The 25108-nt window shown below is 38.8% G+C and overlaps 1 protein-coding gene across 1 annotated transcript in view; it reads right to left on the reverse strand.

The window, feature by feature from the left end:
* Nucleotides 1-2566: 2566 nt before the first annotated feature.
* mtnr1aa (melatonin receptor 1A a) overlaps nt 2567-25108 on the reverse strand; it is an 80801-nt gene continuing 58259 nt past the window's right edge. The window contains exon 2 of the mRNA XM_047364557.1: nt 2567-3689. Within this exon, the coding sequence (XP_047220513.1) occupies nt 2821-3689 (869 nt within the window). The 3' untranslated portion in view covers nt 2567-2820. The remainder of the gene's footprint in view (nt 3690-25108) is intronic.

Consider the following 25108-nt stretch of genomic DNA (forward strand, 5'->3'; position numbering starts at 1 on the left):
AAGGAAACCCAGCAGATTGCATCCAGTCAGAGATTTGTAGCATTCACTCCTCCTGGATGAGCATGTAGAGACAGTGGACAGTCACTGGCGTTGACTTTTTTTTTGGTGATGAGGTTTAAAGGCCCCTTGCCATAACCCTAATCTTTAGCTTCCTCCACAGATTCTCCATCAGAATCAAGTTGGGACTCTGGCTAGGTCACTCCTAGACATTAATATCACTGTCAGTCAAAATAAATTTTTAAATGTACCCTACGCCTAATTCCACCATTGGTCAGAATGATTTTGGTCAGAATGACATAAATGTATGTCTGTCTGTCTGTCTGTCTGGATGGATCTCCTTTTCAGTGAAGTAAACAAAGAAGCATACAGAAGGGTTTGCCATCATGCCAGTAAGGATATTTTCAAAATTTGTAATCATCTTAGTGTTATACAGGTCCTTCTCAAAATATTAGCATATTGTGATAAAGCTCATTATTTTCCATAATGTAATGATGAAAATGTAACATTCATATATTTTAGATTCATTGCACACTAACTGAAATATTTCAGGTTTTGTATTGTTTTAAAACGGATGATTTTGGCATACAGCTCATGAAAACCCAAAATTCCTATCTCACAAAATTAGCATATTTCATCCGACCAATAAAAGAAAAGTGTTTTTAATACAAAAAACGTCAACCTTCAAATAATCATGTACAGTTATGCACTCAATACTTGGTCAGGAATCCTTTTGCAGAAATGACTGCTTCAATGCGGCGTGGCATGGAGGCAATCAGCCTGTGGCACTGCTGAGGTCTTATGGAGGCCCAGGATGCTTCGATAGCAGCCTTTAGCTCATCCAGAGTGTTGGGTCTTGAGTCTCTCAACGTTCTCTTCACAATATCCCACAGAATCTCTATGGGGTTCAGGTCAGGAGAGTTGGCAGGCCAATTGAGCACAGTGATACCATGGTCAGTAAACCATTTACCAGTGGTTTTGGCACTGTGAGCAGGTGCCAGGTCGTGCTGAAAAATGAAATCTTCATCTCCATAAAGCTTTTCAGCGGATGGAAGCATGAAGTGCTCCAAAATCTCCTGATAGCTAGCTGCATTGACCCTGCCCTTGATAAAACACAGTGGACCAACACCAGCAGCTGACACGCACCCCAGACCATCACTGACTGTGGGTACTTGACACTGGACTTCTGGCATTTTGGCATTTCCTTCTCCCCAGTCTTCCTCCAGACTCTGGCTCCTTGATTTCCGAATGACATGCAGAATTTGCTTTCATCCGAAAAAAGTACTTTGGACCACTGAGCAACAGTCCATTGCTGCATCTCTGTAGCCCAGGTCAGGCGCTTCTGCTGCTGTTTCTGGTTCAAAAGTGGCTTGACCTGGGGAATGCGGCACCTGTAGCCCATGTCCTGCACACGCCTGTGCACGGTGGCTCTGGATGTTTCTACTCCAGACTCAGTCCACTGCTTCCGCAGGTCCCCCAAGGTCTGGAATCGGCCCTTCTCCACAATCTTCCTCAGGGTCTGGTCACCTCTTCTCGTTGTGCAGCGTTTTCTACCACACTTTTTCCTTCCCACAGACTTCCCACTGAGGTGCCTTGATACAGCACTCTGGGAACAGCCTATTCGTTCAGAAATTTCTTTCTGTGTCTTACCCTCTTGCTTGAGGGTGTCAATAGTGGCCTTCTGGACAGCAGTCAGGTCGGCAGTCTAACCCATGATTGGGGTTTTGAGTAATGAACCAGGCTGGGAGTTTTAAAGGCCTCAGGAATCTTTTGCAGGTGTTTAGAGTTAACTCGTTGATTCAGATTATTAGGTTCATAGCTCGTTTAGAGACCCTTTTAATGATATGCTAATTTTGTGAGATAGGAATTTTGGGTTTTCATGAGCTGTATACCAAAATCATCCGTTTTAAGACAATAAAAGACCTGAAATATTTCAGTTAGTGTGCAATGAATCTAAAACATGTGAATGTTAAATTTTCATCATTACATTATGGAAAATAATGAGCTTTATCACAATATGCTAATATTTTGAGAAGCACCTGTATTATCTTTTGACAAGATTTATTTTGGTTCAATTAAAACTCTCACAACCTCTGCCTGGGGTATGTATAATTTTGGCCTTAACTCTGTGGCAGCTTTAACTATTCTGTGAACATCTTCCACAAGGTTTAGGAGTGCGCTGTAATTCGTCCCAAAGGTGTCAGGACTCTGGGCAGGCCAGGCAGGCCTCTCCAAACCAAACTGCTGCCATGGTGATTGGAACACAGGAATTCATTTATTTGGTGGTGGGACCCAATACTTTTAGCAATATAGTGTTTGTGTCTGTATATATATATATATATATATATATATATAGTCATATCTCCAGCAGTCTATGGGCGAGAGGCGGGGTACACATATATATATATATATATATATATATATATATATATATATATATATATATATATATATATATATATATATATATATATATATATATATATATATATATATATATAAACACAAAATGAATACTAAATATTGTTAATGATACATGAATATCATCAATGCAAATAAGAAACGAAAACAGACATTATTTCTTTATTTCACTACCTGTACTGCAGAATCAAACAAAGTGCTTGATACAAAGACAGAGGATAAATAAACTCCTGTTTTTACTGTGATTGTTCAGAGGTCAGATAGCACCCTACAGTGTGACAGTCTTGAAAGCCCAAAGGACAGAAGTTGTTTTATGTTTATATTTGGTATTTTTGTCAGTCAGTCTAAAAAACAGAGGAACTTTCAAATCCAGCATAAAAGACCCAGTCTCCGAGTTCTGGTTCAGACAGAGTCCACCTTCACCTGGTTATTGTTGGTCATGAGCGGTGATGGTTTACTTTTGAGTCTCTCCCCTGCATCATTGGAGCTGTCCTGGAAGAAGATGCGGGCTGTACACACTGACACTACAATACGTTTGTACTCCCGCCGGAAGTTCTGGTTCAGCACACCATAAACAATGGCATTAAGGCAACTGTTGAAGTAAGCCATGAAGTAGCTGGCCACAAATAACCACTCGGGGATGAGGGGAACAACAATCTCAGGTTTGATTGCTACAGCCAGGCCAATGAAGTTGAGTGGTGCCCAGCAAACAGCAAAGAGCACAAACACCACAAACATTGTGACAAAGTTTCTGACATCGTTTGGTGTCAGTTTTGGCCGGTTGTCTGGCTTGACCCGTCTCCGTACCTGTATAACCAATATCCAAATGCGCAGGTAGCAGTAGGTGACAATCATGATGGGTAATATAAAGTGGAAAAATACCACTGCGATTGTATAGGCCGAGCTGGCTGACTGCTCGAAGGTGCAGGAATAAACTCGTGGATCATATTGGAGTGAACCCACAAAGAGGTTGGGCACAATAGCCACCACAGTCAGTGCCCATATTAAAATCACATAACACACAGAGTTTTTGTCACTGTAAAGTTTGTCGTATTTGAGGCTGTGACAGATGTAGCAGTATCTGTTGATAGCTATGCCAGTGATATTGAAGATGGAGCCGATGACGCTGACACCCATGAGGAAGCCACTGATCTGGCAGTGGACGTAACCAAGGTTCCAGCCATTGTGGAAAATGGAGGTGAGGACCAAAGGGTATGGGTAGATGGCCACCACGAGGTCCGCCACTGCCAGGCTAACCACAAAGATGTTGCCTACAAATGAAACAAACACCAACAGAAAAAAGAAGATAAGTCACAGACAAAAATAAAGCTTCAAATTTGGTCTTTCAGCATTGTTGGTAAACCTTTTGTATTAGTTGAATATATTTGAATCTTCCAGTTTTACTGTTCTATAAACGTCCTGTCTACAGTTACCAAACTGCAAACTTCTTGCATGACACAATGAAGCTAACAAAGCTTTCTCCAAAATAACACAGAGATTTTTCAAGAGATATTTCCTGCTGCGTTTGCATCTTCCACCCACATGCAGATTTTTGGTGAGAGAAACTAAGATATTTAAAAACCTTTTTCCAAAGCTAGTAACCAAGACATAAGTGAAGCCAATTTTTTGTACTTTTTTCAAATCTGTCTCGTTTTGTCTTCCAGAAGGTATATGAATGAAAGGAAATGGTAAATACTTCCAAAGACAGGAGCTACAGTTATTTAGGAAAAATATATTAAGCCTTTAACTAAGTACTGCTTTAGCCATGCTTAGGATCTTCTTCATTTGCATTTCAAGTCGATAATGTAAAAATTGCCGCAATCCACTGGGGCAAAATAGGTATTGCAACAATTTTGAATGGTATCCCATAAACTGTGTTGGTGCACAATTTGTTTAAAACTGAAGAAAGAAATCTATGGCTAGTAGCTATGTCTTTGTGTCCCATTCCTAAAAACATGTAAATTATGTCACTCAGTCATTTTCTATACCACTGCTCCATAGTGGAGTGCGGGGGGAGCTGGTGCCTATCTCCAGGAGTCTACGGGCGGGAGGCGGGGTACATCCTGGACAGGTCGCCAGTCAATCGCAGGGCAACACAGAGACACACAGGACAAACAACCATGCACACACACATTCACTCACACTTATTGGCAATGTAGAGAGATCAATTAACCTGAAAGTCATGTTTGTGGACTGTGGGAGGAAGCCAGAGTTCTCGGAGAGAACCCATGCATGCACGAAGTTTGACATGCACACTTGATGCAGAAACAGGACCTTCTTGCTGCAAGGCAACAGTGCTACCAACTGTGCCACTGTGCAGCCCATGCAAATTATCTGAGTTAGTTAAAAAATAACAATGAGATCGTTTTACTTGAGACTACCAAGCAGCAGACTAATCTCTAACTACAACCGCAACAAATTATTTTTCGAATCCACGTGTGAATATTTCAAACACAAATTCCTGCTGTACACCTGTCATGAACCTGGCTTTGTTTTATCTGTAGGCTTCGTGTGTTTTTGCTACATGCATCCTGGATCTCCCGTTTTGCCCTCCTTGCTTTTTCTGTGCTACTATGTCAGTAAATAAGTCGACGGTAACTGAGGTGTTTATCTTCAAAGCCGTCACGAAGGTGTTTGCAATGTTGGAAGAAGAGAAAAGATGTAATGTGTGGGGTGCCTGAGCTGCTAACATTAGTGACTGTAGTTTTTAAGGATAAGCCCTGTGCAAAAAGTCCAAAAAGGGAGAGCAATCTGGCCTCACTTATCATTCGTCTGTCACGCTGGCCAGAACTCTTCAAACTGGTTTTTGGAATGTTTTACAGTACATTTCTTCTTTAAAAACAATTTTATATGACTAGTGCCTCTGTTATACTTAAAACGTCTGATATTCTGAGTATTGCATTTTTGTTTTTTTTTTTTTTTTTTTTTTTCAAAGGATAAATGCTTGTTTTAGTTAATTTTGTATTTGGATGTCCCACTTTATATTAAAACTAAAATTAGATCACACTAATGTTGTGTCAGTTTGGTAGGTAAAATGACAAAGTCTAAATGTGGTCCATTCACCAACTGACTCAACATTTATTTGTAAATCTATCAAATACTTTGAAACTGGTTATTATGTGACATCAACATTCAGTAGAAATGTTCATAACATTTTCCAAAGTACCCCTTTTAACAAATACAATTATTGAGCTAATAGGAAAAAGTCAGTTTCAGTTTGGTTTTGATATTTTATTACTGCTTCAAAAAATGCTGTTTGGTTTACTCAGTACTTTTTCTTTTATGTTTTAATTCTAAAAATAATTTTCTAATAAAATATTACTATAATAAATATTGAATTGTCAGTACAAATATCAAGGCTAATGTATAAGATGACTCTGGGTCATTTAAGTTCACACATAATCGGTTCAGTCCCTCAGAGACATTCATCTGCGTCTGTTTCTAAAAAGCTACATGAGGCAGAGGGAGCCATACATAAAGGCTGGATGCTGAGATTAATTGCTTTTGCAGATTTCTGACCATCCATATGTTTATCTGTTTCAAAACATGAGGCATAAAAGCTTTCACATCATTATTTGCAGAGTTAACAGCAGCTGTCACCTTCTGATGTTGGTCAGTAATGAAAAGGAGGGACAACCCTGTTGCTAAATAAATACTAATAATTGTCAGCAGATGCTAAACATGCATGCCGGGCAGGCGTGATCAACAGACGTTTCTTTTATTCTTTTTTGTTGTCGTACTGAAAACGACGCACAGGTTTTTGGCAGAGGACACTTTTGGAGTAAGGTGACAGTCAACACACACCTAATTAAACTGCATTTTCACATCTTTTCCTGTATATCAGTGGAAAGGGTTGAGCATAGCATCACAAAGCATAATAACAGGCCTGGATAACATTTTTAATATTTGAACATTTACAGCCATAGATGATAAGATGCACCTAATGCACATCAGAAGGAAAGCACTACCACTACAATTACTGGAGTAGGAGAAGCAATTTCATTTTTGGACTGATTTATGGGCAGACAGTATCAGACACACTTCCCATCCTGTTTGCTGCATCTGTCGGTATCACTTGAGCTTAAATATCAAACCACAGATCACCTGCGTCGCCTGTTATTTCCAAAAGTACATATCAACATATTCCACTGCCAGAGATCACATGGCCTTATTAATTAAGTTTAGTCTTTTTATACCCGTCATTCAGCCGACCTCTACTAAGACGTAGTGGCAGCTGCTGTTGTCACAAGATCACGTTGCAGCTTAACAGTATATATATATATATATATATATATATATATATATATATATATATATATATATATATACACACAGTATATAAATACTGTACACGTGTATGTATGCATGCTGTCATACATCTATTTTTGCGAAGTAAAAATTATTGGACAGTCTTCTAAAGATACCTGCAGAATCTTGTCAAACATATTTTTCCTGCTGACCGTGAATAACTGCAGTTTTTAGCAACAGTTTCAGGTTAATCAGTTTCCGTTTCTTACCCAGTTCTATATTGAAATTTCCCATTTACTCTTGCGGCTGCATGGTGCCACAGTTGTTAGGACTGTTCCTTTGCAGCTAGAGAGTTGTGGGATCAAATTCTGCATAGAGTTTTAATATTCTCTCCCTGTATGTGTGGGTTCTGTCCAGGTTCTCTGGCCTCCTCCTACAGTCCAAAAACATGACTGTTATCATTAAGTTACCCTAAGGAGTGAGAGCATTTTTGTGCATGTTTGTTTGTCTTGTGTGTATTTATTTTGACCTGTGATGAAATGATGACCTGTCCAGGGTGTACCCCACCTCTCATCTAACGATCAATGGAGGGTGCAGGATTGCATAAACCCCGCATGAACAAGTATGTTTAAACAATGAATGGATGTACCTTCTCTCTCTAAACCGTATAGGGTTTTAAAACAACCTGAAAATACAAATTAAATGTCTTTATTTTACAAAACGTCTACACTATGTGGCTTTTATAAAATGAGTGGAATATTTAGCATTCCCTTGCAGGTAATGTTAATCAAGTAAATTACTGCTACAGTAGTTTACTTGGGTCCTAAGGGTTCAGTTCCTTGGCAACAGGACCCTTAGGATAACTCTTCAGGCACAACTCTTGGAAAATAATCACCTCCAACAAAAATTCCTCAGAGTTTGTTTTGGAGTTCACATCGTGTGCAGATTTTGATTCTGACAGGTATTTCAGCATTTTAGTTCATCCAACAAATAAGTACATAAAAGTACACCTTCCATTCTGTGGTTTTATGCATAAGAAAATAAAAATTATATGGTTTTTATCAGGCTATAAAGGTATTTAAATCTATCATCAACTGTATTGAAAACAGAACAGATTTTTCATTATTAATTACTTATATGAAGCCCAAATGCACAAGCTATATGCAGAAAGCTTAGTACTTCCTTGCTATGTCCATATAATTAAAAGGGAAAAGCAGAAGCAAGGTAATGTGTGCTCTGGAGAATAAGACATATGCAATGCCCTAAGAGAAGCTGCCATTGCTGCCTTTAAAAATAATTTGAAGATCATCCACAAATGGAAAACCTTTAAGACCGCTGTAAATTCACCCCAAGATCAGATGATCAGGGAAATTGCATAGAACCAAAGAGTTCCATCATATATTCTATAGATCCCGCTTGGTATATTAAATTATAAAATTATTGACAAGATAACTAGAAAACAATTTAACAAAAATGGCTACCAGAAGAAGGCATCTGCTCTATATAATGAATATAGCAGCATGACTTATAGTTGCGAAGTAGCATCTGAATGGAGAGCAAGAGCTGTAGAACAACACACTCTAGGCAGATAAGGTCAGCAGTTGAGATGTTTGACCATAACGCACATTACAATGCACATAACAGGAGAAAACCAAGCACAGCATATCAACAGAAACTCCTTACACCGGCTGTCAGGTATGGTGGCGAAGGAAAAATGATTTGGGCCTTGTGCTGCAGCTATGTTAGCAGGGCACCCTGCAGCCATTGATTAGGAACTTCTCTGAACACCAAAGTATTCTCAACTCAAACGTGAGGCTGCCAGAGGTTGGAAGCTGGAAAGTGGTTTCTCTAGAGGACAGTGATCCCAAACACAGCAGCAAATGTACAACAGAATAACTGAAAAAGAAAAGAATCAAGGCCCTTTAATGGTTTAGTCAAAGTCCAGACCTTACAGAGTAAAATGTTATGGTGGGACCTTTAGAGATCTGCACTGAAACAATGCATGCAAACCTCTATGAATTGAAGCAGTATTATAATGAAAAATGTGCTAAAATTCTTTAACAAAAATGTGAGAGACTGGTAAAGTCAGACAAAACAGCAACAACTGATACAGATTCTGGTTCTAAACTTACTTTGATTTTGTTCTTTTACACATTAATTTTCTTTTTCGCTTCAGCTTTGTTTAGTAAATTTTGACAGTGTGGAATCCGTGTGTTTTTACCCACCAGAGGTTTGATTTAAATTTTTGTGGCTAAATCATAACCCACTAAATATATCTTTTTTTATGATATAGTAAAACATAAACAGTTCTAATGACTGAATAACTGTTGCCTCTTATCCATCCAGCAATACTGTTTCTACTAACATTTCTTTAATGTTGTGTTTACATGGTCCGTCTCGGTATGATATTCACCCTGTCATTAGCTCTGTTTCCATTTCTGCAGACTAGGCAGGGAAAATACCATGTTCCTTGGCAACTGAACCCTTAAGAATCCTTCACTTGTCAGCTTACAGCTAGATTAAAACACATAAGATGTGGTAACTGGCAAAATCTACTGTTTGACAACATACCTGGGGAATAAATATGCATGATGTTGGAGGTGGTAGAAGGCTTTGGAGCTTTGTGCTGAAAAAAACCAATACACAGAGGCGACCTGCTAACAGCTGTATTTAAGGTGCACCCCGTCCTTCCAGTGTGTGTTTGTCACAGTGAAAGCGCTGATACAGAAGGTTTTACACTGTGTTGACCTTGTCAAGGTGAAACGCCTTTGGGCAGCTGGCTCTTTGGGTTGCTGGACTCTCTCACTTTCAGTCTCTCTCTGTCACTGTGGCCAGTTCTGTGATTGACGCGTCATTCTGAGTTTTCATTTGGCTTGAGGATAGATATGGCCCGGTGCTGTGTCCCTTTTCCATTTCTGCAATCCTGCACTTTTAACCAATTCCTGTTATAGGATTTAGGTACAATTGAGGCTCATCCATGTATTTTTGCTACTGTGTCTTGCAATGATTTTTGACATGGTACGGTAAGCCAAAAAGATGTACACCCCATTTAATATCAGCTAGAATTTTCTCCCTTTTTATTGTATTAAAGCCACAATATTAACATTTTATGAGGACAATATATTTCCCAATGACATATGCTTACAGTTTAGAACCTTATTAAAAATATACTGAATAAAATATGAGAATTACATCGAAGTTAATTTCAAACCTTTTAAACAAATTTTGGCAGTAATACCACTTTCTTCAGAGTCGAACATTTACAGCCGTTTCAGCTGTGCCTTGAGATGACGTGTTGTGATTTGGCGCTATATAAATAAAACTGAATTGAAATTCAATTGAATTGAATGCGAGGCAGCAGTGTTGAACACTTTTCCAAAAGACTAAAAAGGCCTGGCTGTTAAGGTCACAAAAGGTCAGTCACCTTGTTCTTTATGAAACCGTTTCAGTCATATGAAAGGGTTGTGATCTTTAGCGAGGTGCAGTCCGAAGGATTGTTTTCTTCTCACATGTGTGATTATTATTTGTTCACTTGTTACTTTCTTTACTGTCATTGGTTAAGGCCTGACTCTTGGTCTCTCATGTTTTATCCTCCACAGCTTCCCTTTTTATTTGAAAATAAATCCTCACTCTTAGTTGAAATTATCCAATTATTTGTCCATAACTTTCCACTCATTATCTCTATGTTGCGAATAATGTTTACAGTATATATTCCAGTCAGCTCCGGCAGGCTCTACATTTCAATGTGGTGTCCTCAGGAGCAACTGCTAAAAAACGGTTATATTTGGTCACTGATCCCAAATTATAAAGTCAATCACGGATCTATATTTATTAAGAGAGAATTATAATAAATAAATATTTTTCTTTAACAAAATTGTCTAACCCTCAATCTCTTGCAAAAAGACATCACATTGGGCTGTTTTATACCTCTCACCTCATAACCTCATTCAACCTCTGTGGTTATAAAGACCAAAAAAAAAAAAAGAACAAGCACAGCATGAGACCTGCGCCTTCATCCTCTTGTTTCTTTCAAAGCGCTTTCCTCTGCAGCCAGAGTCAGCATCAGTATCAGACTCCCGTTTCACTTTGAGAGTTGTACAGCCTCTGACAAGTTTCAGGGTAGGCCACACTCTGACTGTTGTCCTTCAAAATGTGCTGCCTCAGTTTGCTCAGCAAATTCAGTAGTTTGTTATCACCTCCCTGACCGAGGGGCCTGATACCCACATGTTTAGTTTGCTATGAACTTGACAGGATTAATTCTAATTTTGATCAAAGTTTGATTTTCAGAAAAGCCACAAATAAAAATAAATTCATTGTCCTTGCTAAAAACAATTAGTATGTTGTTTCGGCAGCATTGTGTCTGTCCATATTATGTGTTTAGCTTCAAGAAATGGATATATTCAGTGTTTGAGCAGACATAACTATTTAAAGCCAGATACAAGAGATATTATAAAAATCTATTACATGAATAAAACTCTTTATTACTTGCTTTTGCCAACTCTCTAGCTAATATTCATAAATTATATACTGACAATTTATAATGTACAGTAGACATTTTTTTCTTTCTTCTTTGAAAATAGAAACAAATAACTAATTTAAAAGAATCTAACAGAAAAAAAAAAAAACTAAAATAACAAAATAAATAGTTTTTAAAAAGAATTTGATATAAATCTCAAATTGTAATAAAAGTAAATGTTATTTCAATATATTCATGATGCCAGAATGAAGACAGTGTTTATTATTATTTTCTTTAAACTCAGAACATTACATACACTAGGATTGCAATGCAGTTCAAGAATCTGGCAAAGCCGAGATAAAGATGTCGTGGCTTTATAAGTTTTGATTCGTAGTAAATAAGAGGCACAACTCTGGATGTATTTTAAGACAACAGCTCAAACACACAGCTACCTTGTGATATCATGGGAAAATCAGACGAAATCAGCCAAGATATCAAGAAGAGAATCGTGGAGCTTCACAAATTTGGTTCAACCTTGGGTATGATTTCTATATGCCTAAAGGTGTCACATTTATTATTTCTATTTGCCTAAAGGTGTCGCATTTATATATATATATTTTTTTTTTATATGCATGTATATGCATGAAAGCCCTGATCTCAGTCCCATAATGTTGCCAAAATGATGCATGTAAGTTGTGGGTTATAACCTGACTGCTACACCAGTTCTGGCTGGAGGAATGGCCTAAACCTTTGGCAGGCTATTGTTAGAACCTTGTGGAAGGATACTAAAAAACATTTGATCTAAATCATACAGTTTAAAGGGCAATTCTACCAAATACTGAGGAATTTTAAGTGAACGTCTGAATTTTAACAAATAAAAAAGTTTTTTTCTCATTATTTAATAGTTCAGTGTATATAAAAGTTGGTTTTACCTGTTTATTAGTGTTATATTTTGCTTACTCACAATGAATCATACTGAACATTGTAGAGACCTTTGCACAGTATAGCACTATCCAGTGGAAATATTGTAAGTTCCTTCATGTGGCGAATATCTCATCAGCTGTAGTGACATGAAAACCATATAATGAAACGCTGATCAATTAATCTGACTTTGTAAAAATCTCACCTTGTATAGAAACAGCTTCACAGTGACCAGTTTTGTGGCTAAACCTAGCTGTACACTTTAAATAGTCTATAGCATCTAACTAAGATTGGGTTGGAGTTTAGAAGGGAGTTCAAAGCCAGACCAGCTAAGGTCAAGGAGCTGTGAAGGTACAACGTCCTAAGATCTATAATTAGAAGTAGACGATAAAGGATGGTGGGAGCACAGAAATAAACATCAGGACATAGATCTTGTCTTATTCTTTTAATCAGATGGGATTTTAGGGAAGGGAGTGTGGGGGTTGTATCTTTCCATTCTGTTTCTTCATTTTTTCACATAACCAGGCACCCATGGGAGAAATCTGTCATACTGACTCTAAAAAACATCGAAAGTATGTTTTTAAAACAGTAAGTTAACTTTTGAATACTTTTGAATGAACTCTTGTAATGGTTGCTGTTTTACAAAATTGATTAAGTGAAGAAAATCCAATATTTTTCTAAATTGGATCAGAAAACAATAATGTCTTGGTAGCCTCTTTGTGAAATAGCTTTTAATCATGGTACATAGTCCTTCGTAACTCTCCGAGTGTGCATGTAAAAAGGTTGTCTGATCTGTTGTAAAACCAGTTTCCCTGTCTAGATCAATAGTTCTCTCATCTCATCATGTCATCTGATCTCAGAGTAACCAGTTTCTGAGTTTCTGTTTGTGTTGGCTCACATGATGTGTTTTATGAGACAAAAGAAGAATGTTTTGGACCGACATTTTTTTTTTGGGCCACCACTTCCAACAAGATCAAATCTTGCTTTAAAATGCATTTAAAATAAAAAATATAGCTGAATTCTGGGTGATGCTCCACAAACACTTTTGAGGAAGTTTTAATCTCACAATAACTAGTTCAATGTTCTCTTCAGACACAATAAAAATAATTACTTATCTGCTGCAGGTTGCAAAACTACAAAGTTAACATAGTTCTTTTTTAATTATACTTATATAAAAATCCAGGGTGAGAAAGCACTCTTTATAGGGACTCTTCAGAGTTTTTTTCATTGGGGTTTTGTGAAGAAGTAGTGAGCGGTTAGTATTTTACCTACAGCAAATACCTCATTTGATAAACTTAGCTTTGAATAACATGAAATAAAAATAAAATTGTTCCAGTGATATAAACACTTCCAAAAAACTCTAACCTAAACGTTTATAGGAGCTCTTGGGAACTGTTTTGAAAGGGCTTTAACATTCACATTTGCATTGCAGTTATTCACAAAGAAAGTCTAGAGTTATTTATATCAAACATGGTTTTGATCTTCAGCCTGTAATATAAATGTTGCCATGGTAAACATGTCCTGCAAAAAAAGCATTTCAAGCTGTCAGAGAAACATGTGCATATGCTGTATGGATGCAAATCTGTTTTGTGGAGCAAAAAGTTGAACTGTTATAGACCTTTAATGGATTTCAGTTGTGCCAATTAAAACACTACCTAATAGTAGCAGTGGAGCTGTCCTTGACACAGCCATCCTGGGTTCGAGTCCCAGGGTAATGTCAGCTTACCACCAAGAAGGACGAACCACATCCAACAGGATTAACTGTGGATGCAAGAGGAAGCTGTCTGAAAGGGATGTTCAGGTGCTAACCCGGATTGTATCCAAAAAACAGAAAACCGTGGCTGCCCAAATCACGGCAGAATTAAATGTGCACCTCAACTCTCCTGTTTCCACCAGAACTGTCTGTCGGGAGCTCCACAGGGTCAATATACACAGCTGGGCTGCTATAGCCAAACCTTTGGTCACTCATGCCAATGCCAAACGTCGATTTCAATGGTGCAAGGAGCGCAAATCTTGGACTGTGGACAATGTGAAACATGTATTGTTCTCTGATGAGTCCACCTTTACTGTTTTCCCCACATCCGAGAGAGTTACGGTGTGGAGAAGCCCAAAAGAAGCGTACCACCCAGACTGTTGCATGCCCAGAGTGAAGCATGGGGGTGGATCAGTGATGGTTTTGGCTGCCATATCATGGCATTCTCTTGGTCCAATACTTGTGCTAGATGCCAAGGACTACCAGACCATTCTTGAGGACCATGTGCATCCAATGGTTCAAACATTGTATCCTGAAGGCGGTGTCGTGTATCAGGATGACAATGCACCAATACACACAGCAAGACTGGTGAAAGATTGGTTTGATGAACATGAAAGTGAAGTTGAACATCTCCCATGGCCTGCACAGTCACCAGATCTAAATATTATTGAGCCACTTTGGGGTGTTTTGGAGGAGTGAGTCTGGAAACGTTTTCCTCCACCCGTATCACGTAGTGATCTGGCCACTATCCTGCAAGAAGAATGGCTTAAAATCCCTCTGACCACTGTGCAGGACTTGTATATGTCATTCCCAAGACGAATTGACGCTGTATTGGCCGCAAAAGGAGGCCCTACACCATACTAATAATTGTGGTCTAAAACCAGGTGTTTCAGTTTCATTGTCCAACCCCTGTAGTTTTGCATGTTGGCAAAAAGCTCAGTTTTTATCTCATCCCACCTGAGGACCTTCTTCCACTTGTTTTCTGTGTTACCTACATTGCTTTTGACAAACTGCAAACCAGAGTTCTTTATGGCTTTACTTCAGCTATGGCTTTCCACTCCAGTCATAAAAAACAGATTTGTTGAGTGTACAACTAAAGGTTGTCTGGCTAACATATTCTCCCACCTAAGCTGTGGATTTCCACAGTTCATCCAGACCTACCATGGGCCTCTTGGCTGCTTCTCTGAGAAGTACTCTCCTTGCCCAGCCTGTAAGTTCAGGCGGCCATGTCTTGGCAGGTTTGCAGCAGTGCCATACTCTTGTAATTTTTTAAGATGATGGATTGAACAGTGTTCAAAGCGTGGGATAATGTTTCATAACCTTATCGTGCTTTAAATCTTTTCACAAATTTATGTCTATGTGTTTCTTGGTCTTCATGATGTTGTTTTTTTCACTAATGTTCAGTTTGAGATCAAATTACACAAAAGGGAACTTTATTCACTATCCAGCTGACTTTTGAAGGCAATTGGTTGAACTACAATTGATTTCTTGGAATCAAATTAAAACTGGCTGAACACAAACACAATTTTCTTGCTTTTATTTTTAAAACATTTTCTCCTTCCACATCATCATTAGGTACTACTTTTTGTTGGTCTATTATGTAAAATTTCAATAACATAAGTTGAAGTTGAGGTCGTTATTTGACAAAATATATAAAGGTTTATCTTTGTACATATGCCGTATTTAAACCATCTACTGTAAAACTAAACATTTTTAACATATCTATCCAGATAACCTTTATGATGTGAAGTATGGTGGAGTATTTTTTTTTTTTTAAGTAGGTAAACAGGAGATGGGGTGGAGAGAGGGGAAAGATATGCAGCATAGGTCTCTGGGGCTGGGATGAGATAAAAACTGAGCTTTTTGCCAACATGCAAAACTACAGGGGTTGGACAATGAAACTGAAACACCTGGTTTTAGACCACAATTATTAGTATGGTGTAGGGCCTCCTTTTGCGGCCAATACAGCGTCAATTCGTCTTGGGAATGACATATACAAGTCCTGCACAGTGGTCAGAGGGATTTTAAGCCATTCTTCTTGCAGGATAGTGGCCAGATCACTACGTGATACGGGTGGAGGAAAACGTTTCCAGACTCACTCCTCCAAAACACCCCAAAGTGGCTCAATAATATTTAGATCTGGTGACTGTGCAGGCCATGGGAGATGTTCAACTTCACTTTCATGTTCATCAAACCAATCTTTCACCAGTCTTGCTGTGTGTATTGGTGCATTGTCATCCTGATACACGACACCGCCTTCAGGATACAATGTTTGAACCATTGGATGCACATGGTCCTCAAGAATGGTCTGGTAGTCCTTGGCATCTAGCACAAGTATTGGACCAAGAGAATGCCATGATATGGCAGCCAAAACCATCACTGATCCACCCCCATGCTTCACTCTGGGCATGCAACAGTCTGGGTGGTACGCTTCTTTTGGGCTTCTCCACACCGTAACTCTCTCGGATGTGGGGAAAACAGTAAAGGTGGACTCATCAGAGAACAATACATGTTTCACATTGTCCACAGTCCAAGATTTGCGCTCCTTGCACCATTGAAATCGACGTTTGGCATTGGCATGAGTGACCAAAGGTTTGGCTATAGCAGCCCAGCTGTGTATATTGACCCTGTGGAGCTCCCGACAGACAGTTCTGGTGGAAACAGGAGAGTTGAGGTGCACATTTAATTCTGCCGTGATTTGGGCAGCCACGGTTTTCTGTTTTTTGGATACAATCCGGGTTAGCACCTGAACATCCCTTTCAGACAGCTTCCTCTTGCATCCACAGTTAATCCTGTTGGATGTGGTTCGTCCTTCTTGGTGGTAAGCTGACATTACCCTGGATACCGTGGCTCTTGATATATCACAAAGACTTGCTGTCTTGGTCACAGATCCGCCAGCAAGACGTGCACCAACAATTTGTCCTCTTTTGAACTCTGGTATGTCACCCATAATGTTGTGTGCATTTCAATAGTTTGAGCAAAACTGTGCTCTTACCCTCCTAATTGAACCTTCACACTCTGCTCTTACTGGTGCAATGTGCAATCAATGAAGACTGGCTACCAGGCTGGTCCAATTTAGCCATGAAACCTCCCACACAAAAATGACAGGTGTTTCAGTTTCATTGTCCAACCCCTGTACATGTGTGGAATTGCACATGGAAAACTATCACTGCACATGTAAATAAAGAGACCATGTCAATAGTTAAATGGATTTTAAATAATGTAGGTTTAAATCTTGAAAATAATTACACTTTAGATTTCCTAACATTTTAAATAATCCCCACAGCGGTTACCAAGATTGCCTTTTAGATACTCTTCAGTCATATTTCATAAATTTCCAACAACCTGACTGCAGCTGTTGACTTTTGTCAAACAATTTCTGATAATTTCTTAAAATAGTCTGGTACATGCAGTGTGGGTTAATGTCATATTCAGATGTTTATGTACAGCAAAACATGTGAGACTACTGTCTTCAATAGAGCACAGAGAATTCACCGACAAGGAGATAATAGACAAGGGCTGAGGATCATCACCAGGTGGAGCCAGTTTGAGTAAGTTAGCCTCTAATCACTGTGACATACAACAAATGGATCAACAAACTATCCATGTCATAACTCAAGGTCAGAAGTCAAGACTAAGTGCGTACATTGTGAGAGGATGTTACAGACATCAGTGTTAATGTGCAGAAAACAGAAAAATGCCTCTAATCCTAAACAAAAACAGAATGTTTTTTGTTCAGGACTAGGATAAAAAATCTTTGTGAGAATATGAACAGATTTTATTATCTGAAGGATGTGCTATGTCACATTACAGTGGCACCGTATGTTGTACGAAAATGCATCTCTTTTAACTATCACTACTCCCAACAGACTCAAGAAATTTTTACATACCTGCTTCTATTTGCACAGTTTTTGCATTTCTTGTAAATATTCCGTTATTGTGTTTTATGCACAATCTTATACTGGGAATTTCTCAAATAAATGTCTGTATTTTTCATGTCAAGGTAAAATCTGTATGACAAGATGTGCTGATTAATGCACAGGATTGCAGATTTAAACACACTAAGCAGCAGATTACTATATACATTTATATGCTATATAACCTAAATTAATATAGAAACAAGACATACATAACATTTTCTATGACAGTAGTTCAACATTTCATAGCTTGGTCTCTTCCATCTAAAACATTTGGAGTCAAAACAAAAGTATTCTCTAAATTCTAAACATTTTAGTCACATTTTAAGTTAGAATGAGCTCCATTAAAGGACTTATTAGGCTGGCTTGATTGATCAAATTCATTTTGTTGACACTATTTTAGGAATGTGAATGCAGGAGTGAAAAAAGATTGAGAGAAGATATAAAACATTTTTTAGGACAAACATAAATGTTAATATTAGTGTTAATACTACCCTGTTTATTGACTGCATAACCTGTATTGACATACTGAAAATAAGGTTATGCTTCTCAGTTGTTGACATATACTGTAGGGTCCTAATCTTCAAAACCACACGCAAACCTGTTTGCGTCTGCAAAGCTAATCTGCAAACCAGGTGCTAATTGCATGTGTAAAATCAGCGGGTGCAAACTTTTTAGCCTGTTTGCCTTCATGAATATGCAAAACATATGATACTGACCCAAACGTGCAAATTTATGCAAATGTAATCCCTTCCCACCCAAAATGCGATTTATCAAACCTGAAACAGACTGTGGGTGCTGTTTTTGCACCTAAATTTAGTACATTTAAAATGTACAGTACAGACCAAAAGTTTGGACACACCTTCTCATTTAAAGAGTTTTCTTTATTTTCATGACTATGAATATTGTAGCTTCACACTGAAGGCATCAAAACTATGAATTTACATGTGGGATTATATACTGAACAAAAAAGTGTGAAACAACTGAAAATATGTCTTATATTCTAGGTTCTTCAACGTAGCCACCTTTTCCACCTTTTGCTTTGATTACTGCTCCACACACTCTTGGCATTCTGTTGATGAGCTTCAAGAGGTAGTCACCTGAAATGGTTTTCCAACAGTCTTGAAGGAGTTCCCAGAGATGCTTAGCACTTGTTGGCCCTTTTGCCGTAACTCTGCGGTCCAGCTCACCCCAAACCGTCTCGATTGGGTTCAGGTCCGGTGACTGTGGAGGCCAGGTCATGTGGAGCAGTGCCCCATCACTCTCCTTCTTGGTCAAATAGCCCTTAAACAGTCTGAAGGTGTGTTGGGGTCATTGTCCTGTTGAAAAATAAATGATGGTCCAACTAAACGCAAACTGGATGGAATAGCGTGCCGCTGCAAGATGCTGTGGTAGCCATGCTGGTTCAGTATGCCTTCAATTTTGAATAAATCCCCAACAGTGTCACCAGCAAAGCATCCCCACACCATCACACCTCCTCCTCCATGCTTTACGGTGGGAACCAGGCGTGTAGAGTCCATCCGTTCACCTCTTCTGCACCGCACAAGACACGGTGGTTGGAACCAAAGATCTCAAACTTGGACTCATCAGGCCAAAGCACAGATTTCCACTGGTCTAATGTCCATTTCTTGTGTTCTTTAGCCCAAACAAGTCTCTTCTGCTTGTTGCCTGTCCTCAGCAGTGGTTTCCTTGCAGCTATTTTACCATGAAGGCCTGATTCACACAGTCTCCTCTTAACAGTTGTTCTAGAGATGTGTCTGCTGCTAGAACTCTGTGTGGCATTGACCTGTTCTCTAATCTGAGCTGCTGTTAACCTGCGATTTCTGAGGCTGGTGACTTGGATGAACTTATCGTCCGCAGCAGAGGTGACTCTTGGTCTTCCTTTCCTGGGGCGGTCCTCATGTGAGCCAGTTTCTTTGTAGCGCTTGATGGTTTTTGCGACTGCACTTGGGGACACTTTCAAAGTTTGCCCAATTGTTCGGACTGACTGACCTTTATTTCTTAAAGTAATGATGGCCACTCGTTTTTCTTTATTTAGCTGCTTTTTTCTTGCCATAATACAAATTCTAACAGTCTATTCAGTAGGACTATCAGCTGTGTACTGTATCCACCTCCTGCACAACATAACTGATGGTCCCAACCCCATTTATAAGGCTTGAAATCCCACTTATTAAATCTGACAGGGCACACCTGTGAAGTGAAAACCATTTCAGGTGACTACCTCTTGAAGCTCATCAACAGAATGCCAAGAGTGTGCGGAGCAGTAATCAAAGCAAAAGGTGGCTACTTTGAAGAACCTAGAATATAAGACATATTTTCAGTTGTTTCACACTTTTTTGTTCAGTATATAATTCCACATGTGTTAATTCATAGTTTTGATGCCTTCAGAGAGAAGCTACAATATTCATAGTCCTGAACATAAAGAAAACTCTTTGAATGAGAAGGTGTGTCCAAACTTTTGGTCTGTACTGTATACTCCAAAAAAAAAACAAAAAAAACATGGTGAGTCTTCCAAAAGAATGAAAAGACAAACATCTAATAAATTAATTCATAGACATAATTGTCTTTTTAATTGTTAATATTTATTGGCCAATTTCTAAGCTGCAACTGTTGCAAGTTATGTCCAGCAACACAGTTAACAAGATGTGCGCGCTCTTATAGTGTTGTCCCAGACAGAGCGCTGAACATCTGCCTTGTGTGCAGAGGGCACGCGCCACTCTGGACATAGCTCTGCCCTCCTGAGCAATAACTTGTAATCCAATATTTTGATTAAAGGCAAAGCAGGATGTAGTCTATCTCACAAAGTACGTCCGGTCCACAAACAAAAAGCATCTGCATGCAAAACAACTTCAAACTCAGCCTTCTGCATGTGCAGTTATGCACAGAGAAGATAAATAATCTTGTCAGGCTGTAAAGACAAACATGCTGCTTTGAATAGAGATGACAACAGTTAACAAACTGCAGTCCAGAACAACCCCATCATGCTTCAAGCACCACAGCTCTTGTTTGTTTTTCCTCCTGCTGGGGGCAGTAGCAGCCAGCCAGTAGCACACGCATTTCCTCATTTGAATAGAGCCGTCTTTACCTCTTTTGTACCTGTTATCCATGGCATGTGCAATCTTTGAAAATCGAGCGCAACACGCCCATTGATTGCACGTGCATTTTTTTTTTTTTTTGTACAAGCAATTTAGCGCTCCTTATTTGGGATCTTTGAAGATCAGGGCCTACGTGAATTAAGCGTAAGTGTACAGGTGACATTATTGTGGAGGAAGTGAAAGAAAAATACTTAGGTAAACATTCATTCTTAGTTTTTTTTTATCTTCAAATAAAAATGTTTATTCATAGGAAAGTATTGTTCATTAGTGACATACAGGAAATGGAGGGGAACTTGAAAAATGGCCAAAGCTTTGAAAAAATCAAAAAATGAAAAATGTTAAAATCCCAATTATATTTTTTCAGAAAGCCAGGGGAGATTAACTGGTGTGGGGGAACCTCATTTCTATGTCTCCTTCTCATGTTAGGAGGCTGGCTGCAGATTAGACAGCAGAGATTGGCCGACAGAGTTGTAATAATCCATCCTTGAGGTGATTAAGACTGGGATTCTTATCGGTATTTGAAGGGTTCTCTTATCATTGTTTCACCGAGCCAAAGAAGTGGGGAGCCAAGTCCTGATGGCCTCTCTATTTCAGTAAAAAGTGTCTGGCAAATACCCAATGTGACTCCCTCTGGGGACGGGGGATGGTTGGGAGTTTGACTGAGGTGGTAGACCTGTCAAAAGATAACACAGCTCTCCTAAGGCAAGCTCAGGGAAGACAGAAAACCTCATTGGTAGCAGAAGAATGAAAGCTTACTTAGGCAGATAATGTTTCTGACTTCTGTGCTTTAACCAGAAGCTTTTTAAAAATCTAGGATAGGAAAGACTAGGTTAGAGTGGCCGAGCATTTATAGTAAGTTTGATCTTTTGGAGTCAATTCTGTTTAGAGGAATTCACCAAATATTACACTATTAAGCCACTATTAGGGAACAGCTGGGTTTAGACAACCCAGACAATGCTTGATTTTATTCTATTGGTAATGTGTTGTTGCAACAGTAAATTTAGTCTTTATGAAAAAAGATCAGCAAGTTCACACATTTCATGTAAGAGTTGGGTTAAAGAGCCAATGGGAAAAAAGCTGCAATCACAGTCTGTGACTGAAGATCTTTCTGTCACAGTCATTATCATCCAAAGACAAATAGAAAAATTGCATTCAATGCATAGAAATATAAAGATCACCAGAAGTGGGAAGCAATGAAGTACAAATACTTGTTTACATATCCATACATACCTTGAACATATATTTTTCTGTCAACATTTTACTTCCTACATTTGAACACAAATATCTTTACTTTCTACTCCTTACACGGTCAAAAGTGACTCTTTTACACGTATTGATTACAACATGATGTAAAAGTTGTTAAAAGACAGAGGGAAAATCAACCGTGCGGGGCAAAACCTTAAGCAGGGTTTGTGACCCAGAGGAAAACATTAATGATAAAGCCCATTATTTCACGGCATCTCTTTGAAATAATAGTTCATGCCTTTGTCACTACTTGGCTTGACTACTGTAATGCCCTTTATGCCGGGATCAGTGAGTCGACTGTTTGCAGATGGTGCAAAATGCTGCTGCACGTCTTCTAACCGAGACAAGGATATTTGACCACATTACACCTGTCTTAAAATCCTGGCATTGGTTGCCGATCAATTTTAGAATTCGTTTGAAACTTCTTTTTGTTTTAAAGTCTTTAAATAGTGTTGCTCCTCCATACCTCTCTGAGCTGCTACATGCTTGCACACCTTCCCGTTCTCTCAGATCTGTTAATCAGCAGATTCTGAATGTACCCAGAACCAAATCTAAGGTCATTGGAGATCAGGCTTTTGCTGTGTTGTGGCCTAAGTTATGAATCAGACAGGGTCCCTCATTAGTTGCTTTTAAATGTTCACTTAAAACTCATCTTTTTACTATAGCTTTCGCTATAGTTGATTTTGATTTTTTGCTTTTTTACTTTGTTTTTATTTGTTATTTTTATTCTTATATTTATTCCTGCATGTACTGTACAGCACTTTGATCCCTTTGGCTTTTTAAAGGGTTTTATAAATAAAATTGGATTGGATTAACAGCGCCATGCCTTAAAACAGTGAACTGGGCAACATTGCAGACAATGAGGGAACAGAATCAGAGAAGAAAGGCATTCCCCATTGATTGCGTTTTTAAAAAGAACTATTCGATTTTGTTGGCTCAAAGAATGATTAAAGGAGAAAACGCTATGTTTTGTGCCTACCTAAAATCCATTCATACTATTCAAAACATGCAGTACAGTTATATCTTCAAAGAGCTAAAAGCGAACACACATCATAAGCAGAAGGCACGATGCTACTGCTATCAAAACAATGGCCAGGACGTCATATAAATCATGTCTAAAATAAAGTTTGTTGTCGTTTTAGCGTTATTTGCAGCTTACTGCTTTGCTGTGTTAGTCGTTTCCATTGACCAGAGGTCTTCAACTAAAATAGCAGGAAGTCCACTACCTCCATCATCCAAACACTTAAGGGTCTGAACATCAACTGACAAAAATATTCTTTCATTTTTATTTAACATTGAACAAATTTGACAAAGCGATCTTCTTTTTCTCACTCATCTGTGCACCACTAAGACCTTGTACTGTCAGCAAGCGTGAGCTCCCAAGCTGGTAACTAAGGAACAGTAATAGCAGCACAGCGCACTACACTGACGGCTGGAGGCGGAGCTTCAGCCACCATAGCTCCAGCCGTCAGTGGGTCAGTGGAAAAATAACTGGTACAGTACCAAGTAGAGAGAGACTGAGTGGAGTGGAGTAACGCCACCTAAAACGCGCCAGTGGAAAAGGGGCATTAGCAACCCACGTTCAAGGATCCCCCATAGCTTCTTCTTTGTCGTTTTCTGGCGGTTGGCATACGACAATGTAATGCATTACCGCTACCAGCTGGTCTGGAGTGTAGATCAGAATGTTGCCAACCCACATAGCTGCCTGTCGCGCCTGTTGAAAAGTCAGACGCGGCAGCTGGCAGGAATAAATGTCTAGTAAATGAGAAAATGATTTGCGGTGCGGACAAAACACCCTCTGGGTCCAGATTTGGACTGGAGTGTGGGGTTTAGGGACCCCTGTCGTACAAAAAAGAAACTGACCCCTTAATCAGATGATGTCTTTCAGCAAATCCTTCTTGATACTGGCAGAGGTTGCTGAACGCACTTGTCCTTGAAGTGTTTTGCGCAATCAAAGAGGAATTTCCCCACTGATGTGGAAACATTTCCATGAAAAATAAAATTTACAAGACACTTTGAAGAGGTTCTCATGCTGAGGGTCGTGTCATGAATTATGTGGGTTAATACACCCAACAACCGAACATTTAGACTTATCCTCTTGCAGTTTCGGCATACTTGAGCTTGAACTACAAAATCACAGTGAGAAATAAAAATAGCAGATTGTTTAGTCAGAAGTGCATGACCTTGTTAAGCAGTTCCGCAGCAAATGCTGTGACGTAACAGTTCAATAAAGGTAATAGCGAACATAGAAAACTAAATGGATTAAAAGATATGACCCAAACAGAATATAAGATATATACATATAAGATATTTACGCAGCACCTGGAGAGACTAAATTCAACTTTTCTGCACACCTTCAGATTCCCCTTACACAACAAAATGTATTTAAGGGCTAAAAAAGTGGATTTCGCATAAGTCCCCTTTAAGACAGCACTTCTTACTTGGTGATTCTGTATTTAGTTGTGTTTCTTCTTTGGTAGACTCACGGACAGAACTATTTCTGCTATTAATTTAATCCTAACATTAACTGCACTGTTAGTGTAAAAAGAATTTCCACATCCTGTTGTCTCTTAGGTTTGTGTTGGTTTGGTATGTTCTTGTTTATGTATAACCTTCTAAAATTTATATCTTTGTGATATCTCAGAACTGATGGAAGTAATGGGTCAAGCAGCAGTAACTGTGCTAACAGAAATAAAGACGAGCCCGTTAGGAAATGGAGAAAATGCAGTTCGTAATTATTTGTGTGTGTTGGTGTGTAACGGTGTATTGTGGGAGTTTATGAGCTTTTATGACACGTAACATTTATCAGTGCAAAAAGGGGCAAAGAAGGTTTTTGATGGTTCTTGTTAAAGGTATAGTGGCACCTTCCAGAGGAGCCCACAAAATGGGAAAAAAATGCAAATAGTTTTACAACTAGATTGCTGAAACTTTACATTAAATGCAAATATGATTACTGAAAAAGACACCAAGATATATACGAGATATAAAATAGACTGAATGACATGAAGCCTTTATAAAGAAATAGTGATTACAGTCCAAAATCACTACTGGATTT

This window comes from Girardinichthys multiradiatus, chromosome 5 (assembly GCF_021462225.1).
Source record: "Girardinichthys multiradiatus isolate DD_20200921_A chromosome 5, DD_fGirMul_XY1, whole genome shotgun sequence".
Taxonomy (NCBI): domain Eukaryota; kingdom Metazoa; phylum Chordata; class Actinopteri; order Cyprinodontiformes; family Goodeidae; genus Girardinichthys; species Girardinichthys multiradiatus.